This window comes from Asparagus officinalis, chromosome 3 (assembly GCF_001876935.1).
Source record: "Asparagus officinalis chromosome 3, Aspof.V1, whole genome shotgun sequence".
In the NCBI taxonomy this organism is placed as follows: domain Eukaryota; kingdom Viridiplantae; phylum Streptophyta; class Magnoliopsida; order Asparagales; family Asparagaceae; genus Asparagus; species Asparagus officinalis.
In genome coordinates, this window is record NC_033796.1 from 76,872,985 (window position 1) to 76,880,528 (window position 7,544).

Genomic DNA, 7,544 nt, shown 5'->3' on the forward strand with positions numbered 1-7,544 from the left:
TTGCTGGTCATGAATTCTTAATTAACTATAGGCATATCTCCATGATTTAATCGGACTACCTCTACTGTTTGTCAAAGAAGCAAACAAAATTCTCCTAAATAAGTGGTATTCGCTGTTCCGACAAAAATCTAAAGTCGATGCCATCCTTCGGTGCTATTCTCTATGCTAAATACATCTAACTCTACTTTAGTACTGAGTCGACATTAAGAAATTTTTATATATTTCTTTCATTTATAAGCTGCACATGAATCTGGTGTGCCCTGAAACTATGGTGCTCTCAGTGTCTGATGTCTTTCTTATTCTTACAGAGCTAAGCCCCCTGCTCTGCGGCTCTATTAACAGCTGGTTGTGGTGATGGTGAAATCATTAGTATTGCCTCTTCAATAGGCACGACTAGTATAACTGATGGCGGAACTCCATAAAATATAATGTGGCTCGTTACCCGCTCCTTAAGTGTTGCTAGTCTCTGCTTCTGCAATCGGCATTACCAGGTCAATCAGATACTGTGGATCCAACTACGACTCGGGCTCTGCTTTCCCAGCTCTTAGGGTACGAGTTTTATCTCGACCGCATCCTCGTCCCGACATTTATAATATCAAGAGGAGAGCTTAATAGACACAGTAAATGAGGTTGCAAATACATATATATAACATAACGTATCACATAGTTTTCACGCAAATACTTTTCAATCAAAGTAAGGTAGTCATAAAAAATTTATAATTTTCGAGGTATACGTATTACGTCCTCACTTATTCTAGGAATTCCTAGTGGACTTTATACATGAATCCTAGAAAACTCTATCCTAGCTCCATGACTCGACACAGAATGATCCTAAGGATGCTAGAACTAGAGCTCTGATACCAACTATGACGCCTTTGGGTTTACACAAGGCTACAGTCTAAGATAAAACCAAGGATGTCAAACCTACCATGCACCCATACTGTACAATAACATGTTTCACCAATCACAGTTATATCCTCTAGTGGAATCAAATGGATGTGCAGGTACAAAACATGCATATAATTGAAATAGTACAAGAATAGAATATACACAGAAGAACTATATGAGAAAAAAAATCAACAAAATGAGCCCAACTAAAATAGAATAAGAATATCTCTAAACTATAACAAATATATCATGTCTCAAAATAAAGAGTCAAAAGGAATCTCTCTAAGGCACTCTGCCTCTACAAAATAAAATACAAATCTAGAGTCTGAACATAAACAACTATATGTGGAGTTCTGAAATAGCTATGAATATAAGTAACTAGATGGAATCTAAGATGCAATCCCATCAACCTGTGACTCTCCGTATGCTGGACTCGCTACCTGAAAGGTCCCAGGAAAAAAGGATAGGAGTATATAAGAAAATAGAGTCAGTACATATAAGTATAAAATTTTTCATATAAATCTATATGGAGATTGGTATTTAGAAATCCACAATACGAGAATTAGTACGTCGAGCAAAATAATCCAAATAAGGAAACCCTCATGTATATACCATGTCTCAAATTGTAAACCTCTAAATACCAATTCTAATCCTATGAATGAAATACAACACATAAAAGAAAAATACTCCAAACCTCAACTATAATGAACCAATGTCACCTCTCAAACTATCCTCAGGTACTTAACATAATCATAAGGAAGTATTATCCAACTCAAAACCACAATAGACCATATCATGTATGCCACGTATCGAAGGTATACCCTACTCTTAGATAATTGATAGTAGAATCATACTATAACTATATATATATATATATTTGCATCCCTACTTGTAATAGCGATACTCTTATAAGGTTCTTACTCAATCGCTCGGTGGCAATAGGTTTTATCTCTCTATTTCGGCTAGATGAAATAACGATACTCTTGTAAGGTTCGCACAATCTCTCTGTGGGTTCAACTTCCTTACTCAATCGTTCTACATTAATAGGTTTTATCTCCCTATTTTGAATATGCTTCCAGATAATCGTATAATGGTGAATAGGCATAACAACCCAAACCGGAAAATACACCGATCACCTTCGAGTATTTGGTACAGCCGAGGACTCATTAATGAAAAAACAACCAAATACTCCTAGTGTGGTACAACCGAGGTCTCATTACGGGATAAATAACCACACTGAGTTCATAACTGATGAGCAATGTTTTATCATATGTTATTTCACTTTCATCAACTTAACGTGTATTAAAAATCTTGACAATACATATCAAATCAATACATAATAAGTGTACATGCATAAATCTCGATATGCATGTCAATATCTGGTGTTCACAAACACCATCGATGTCAAACAGCTTCATAAGTATCATAGTATAACTTGAAAAGATCAAGAAAATCCCTCGAAAACAGAAACAGGTGTAAAAAACATGCACATGTTGTTTGCCTGACTGGCGGTCGACCGAACTGTAAACAATAACCTACTCCATAGGTTTTATGATATCTGTGTTAGTGTGTGTTTTTCTTATCTAACTTGTTTAATTCATCATAAAACTTGTGTAGAACATTGTAAACATCAGATTAACATCTCAGAAAATTATCAAACATGTGAAACATGATTAATTACATAATAAGTCATATTTAAACCCTTGAACATGTATGAAACCTCGATACGAAGAATAAATCATTAAAACTTAGTTAAACACTGTTGTTAAATACTCTCAGGTCTTAAACATCTTTGTAAAATCGTTCTTTATCTTTTAAACATAGAAAGATTTGATCTTTATTCATATAATACAAAAGAATTGCTTTTATACTCAAATTAGTCGATTAGGCTCAATAAAATCACATTAAAACTCATTAAAATGCCAAGGTAGATCTTCAAGATAAAATCCAAAACAAACCGAAATCCTGCTCCAAAAGCCCTTAAACTCTTCCAAAAATCAACTTAGGGTTTGTAGAATTGTTTGGTGGATGCTAGGGTTTCAAAAGTATGAAATAATACTAAAATACTCATGAGTATATGATATATATATCAGAGAAACAAACATGGGCCTCAAAATATCCAAAACCAAGTTGAAAAAGGAAAACAGAATACAGGTTCCACGGCCAACTACGACGGTCGACCCAGCTACGGTCGACCGCGACGGTCGACCGGACTAGAAATTTCTAGTTTCTCAAGATTTTTTATTTGTACATGTTTTCGACTCGTTCTATTCTCATGTATGGTCTTGTTTATACTCAAAACACTAGTTAATATACTCATACACTATTTAATGATATTTATCTTAATAAATATCCACTTATAATAATTAATCACACATTAATTATATTATCTTAAATTTTTTAGGTTTTACGTTAATAATAAAAATACTTCTTGGACTTAATCACTTGGTCAAATTAGACTTAATAAGATAGAATTACCTTGGATTTTAAAAAGTTTTTGTTGGTGCCTATTTTTCATGCTCTTCTTTTGTACAAATTTTTTATAAATTTTAATATGTATGTGTATATGTTTATATATATAACTTGAAAAATATTTAGATCAAGAGAACTTGAAAAATTATTTTTTACTCTAAGTTAAGCATGCAAAAATTGCATTGCTTTAGTTACAAGTCTAAGTTTGGACTATATTGAAGTATACTACTTTAAAAATTATTTCTTAAGAAAATTAGTTAGAGTTATCATAAAAGGTTAACTTGATTACAATTAACTAAAAATTCAAAATCTAGAGGATGATATTGATTATTCTCAAGCGGTTAGATCTAAAAATGTTGATGATCTGATTTCAATTGTTGTGGAAGATAGCTGTGACTCTGGGATGGAAAATCAAAAGATTGCTACCAATTTGGAAAATAATGCTCCAGAAAATAAAAAATCCTTCGCTAGTTTTTTTTGCTGACAATAGAAAGCATGGTAATGGGTTAGAACTGAATTTTATTCAACCTTCGAAAGCAAATACTGTTTCATTTTCTATGGATGAATGGAAGGAAGGTGAAGATTATTGGAAATTTGCATTGATAGGGCATGTCATTGGTGTTAATGTAAAATTTAAATCTATGGAAACCTATGTCAATAAACTTTGGGGAAAATTTTCTATACCTAAAGTTCATTTAATAAAGCAAGGATTATTTCTCTTTGAGTTTCAATCGGAGTATCAAATGAAAGAGATTTTAGAGGCTGGGCCATGGTTCTTTGGATCAAGACCTTTTGTTTTAAACCATTGGTCTCTTGACACTGATATTGAGAAAATTCAAGATTACACTTACCCTATGTGGATTCAGTTGCGAAATCTAAAATTGAATTTGTGGAGCTCCTTTGGTATCAGCAAGATTGCCAGCATTGTTGGTAATCCTATTGCTACAGATAAGCTAACTGCTACAAGGGAAAGATTATCTTATGCAAAAGTCTTGATTGAAGTTAAATTGCCTCTAAAAGAACCTCTCCCTGATCAGATTGTTATCCAAGGGCCTGATGGGAAGTGCTATAACCAAAGGATAGTGTATGAGCTCAAACCAAGATGGTGCACAAATTGTAATATAATTGGACACATGACTGAGCAATGTAGAAGGCAAAAGATGAAAAAAATGTGGGTTCCCAAGCAACAGGTGACAAATACACTAGCTGCAGTTAATATGGTTAATGGTTCTGAAAAGGAGATAAATGCACAAAATGTGGTTTCTCCTGTTAATAGACAAATACAAGAGCCTATTATAAATCAAGACTCTGTTGGAAAAGAGAATGGGAACTCTGGTAAGAATCTGCCTCATCAACATGCACCAACAGTACCCAGTTCTGGGAAAGACCCTATGCAGGTTTCCAGGAGTAATTATATGGGTTTGGCAAACATAACCTCCCCTACTGTAAATGTCTCTGGTTTTTCAAGTGTTAATAGGGCAAATGATGCTAAAAGGATTAGTATTGGTGACAAGGCAAACGTAGCATCCTCTGACATTCAGGCATCCCAATTCTCCTTATTGAACTGCCAGGTACAAGATCTTGACCCTTCTAACTTGGATAGAGGTGGATTATCCCAATAATACAACTAGCCATTTGGAATATTAGAGGTTTGAACAAATCCTCTAAACACATGATTGTTAAGCAGTTTGTTCATGATTTCCATCTTTCTTTCATAGCTCTTTTAGAAACAAAAGTTGCTAGTAATAAAATGCAATGGATTGCAAGGAAAATGGTTAAAAATTGGAATTGGATTTCTAACTCTCATCAAGCAAATAATGGAAGAATCTGGATTCTGTGGGATAATAACATACTCTCTGTTCAATGCATATCATCCACTGATCAGTTCATATCATGTAATGTTAATTCAAAGGATGGAAAGCTCTCATGCATTATTACTGCGGTTTATGCACTAAATAATCTGGAAGGTAGAAAGGAGCTCTGGCATGACTTACTTTCTCTCAAACAAAATGTTACATATCCATGGATCATTGGGGATGCCTTTAATGCCATAATCAGCAATGAGGAAAAGTTAGGGGGTGCTCTTGTCTCTGACTATGATACTGAAGACTTCATAAATTTTATTTCTACATGTCAATTGATTCATTTGAAGACTACTGGCTATTTTTTTACATGGAACAACAAACAAGGGGCTGATTCTAGAATTTGGAGTAGACTTGATAGAGTATTAATAAATGAAGAATGGATCCAGACTTACACCTCAAGTCAAGTGGATTACCTGGTTCCAAATTGCTCTGATCATTCCCATACTCTCATAACAATTGGTGAAGATGACTTTAAAGGTAAAAGACCATTCAAATTTTTTAGTATGTGGATAAATCATCCAGATTTTACCACAGTTGTCAAGACTGTTTGGGAACAAGATATCAGAGGCTTTCACATGTATAAGCTTCATACTAAGCTCAGGGAGCTTAAGCAGGATCTGAAAGATTTAAACAAGAAGCATTTTATGAACATAAGTGAGCAGGTGATAAGAGCTAAAAGTGAACTCTCTGATATTCAGAATCAGTTAAATAATGATCTTTCAACCAAATGTTGATATCAAAAGAGAAGGAATGCTTAAGAAAATATACCAGACTAATTGACTGTGAAACCTCTTTCTATAAACAAAAAGCAAATATTAGATGGGGTTTATATGGTGATAAATATTCCCAATTCTTCCATTTCATAATGAAAGCTAAGAGGCATCACAACAGAGTGTTGTCATTATATACTGAGAATGGTGAAAGGATCACAGACATAACTGATATTGCTACTTTATTCACTGAATATTATGAAAGGCTTCTAGGTGTTGCTACTCATACCTCTACTCCTGACCCAGAGGTAATTTCTAGTGGACCAGTATTATCTCCAGCTCAAATTAACTCCCTGGTTCTTCCAATCTCTAGAAAGGAGATCAAAAATGCAGTATTCTCTATGTCAAGTGAAAGAGCCCCTGGACCTGACGGCTACAATGCTTCTTTTTTCAAAGCTACTTGGGGAATCATTAGTGAGGATGTTTATCTAGCTGCTGAGGAATTCTTCAAGACTGGTAAACTTCTAGGAACTTTCAATTCTACATCTATTACATTGGTGCCAAAGATACACAATCCTAAAACACCTTCAGACTTTAGGCCAATTTCCTGCTGCAACTGTGTGTATAAAATTATTTCAAAAATTATTGCTGGCAGAATTCAAGAGGTTATGAGTTTGTTGATTGGTGATGGACAAAGTGCATTTGTCAGAGGTAGAAGTATCTCTAGTAACATTTTACTGGCACATGAACTAGTAAAGCATTATGGTAGAAAACAGACCTCACCTAGAGCCATTCTCAACATTGATTTAAGAAAAGCATTTGATACAATTAGCTGGATTTTCATTGAATCTATGCTATCTGGGTTGGGGTTTCCTAACAGAATGATAATATGGATCATGGAATGCATTACCACTGCTAAGTTTTCTTTATCCTTGAATGGAACACTTCATGGATATTTTAGGGGAGCTAGAGGCTTGAGACAAGGGGATCCCCTCTGCACTTATCTTTTTGTTCTTGGAATGGAATATCTGTCAAGAAGGTTAAACACTCTTAAAAATGACAGACTATTCAAATATCATCCCAAATGCTCCAAGTTAAATATCACTCACCTATTCTTTGCTGATGATTTGCTCCTATTTGGAAAAGCTGACATCTACTCTGTTGCAAAGCTATATGGTTGTCTTCAGGAGTTTAGTCAAGTTTCTGGGTTAGAAGTTAACCCAAATAAGTGCTCGGTGTACTTAAGTGGCATTGATGAAAATTTGAAACAGTAGATTTGCACTCTTTTGAATTTTTCCGAGGGGGTATTACCAGTGAGATACTTGGGAATGCCTTTAATCTCTAAAAGATTATCCTCTCTGGAATGTTCCCCTCTGATAAATAAAATCAATGATTAGTTCCAAAGCTGGCAGAAGAGGAAAAACCTTTCTTATGCTAGTAGATTGCAGCTTATCAAATCTGTAATTTTGGGGGTTTAAATATTCTGGACAAGCAACTACATCCTACCTATGAAGATCCTAGAGAAAATTGACAGATTATGTTCTAACTTCCTTTGGAATCATAAAATACATTTGGTGTCATGGGAGACAATCTGCACAGATAAAAAACA

The 7,544-nt window shown here is 34.5% G+C and overlaps 1 protein-coding gene across 1 annotated transcript in view; it reads left to right on the forward strand.

Annotated features, from left to right (window-relative positions):
• The window catches only part of LOC109835307, a 62,731-nt gene extending 56,772 nt beyond the window's left edge, over positions 1 to 5,959 (forward strand). The window contains exons 2-3 of the mRNA XM_020403289.1: positions 3,747 to 4,965; positions 5,079 to 5,959. Coding sequence (XP_020258878.1) covers positions 3,747 to 4,965; positions 5,079 to 5,959 — 2,100 coding nt within the window. The remainder of the gene's footprint in view (positions 1 to 3,746; positions 4,966 to 5,078) is intronic.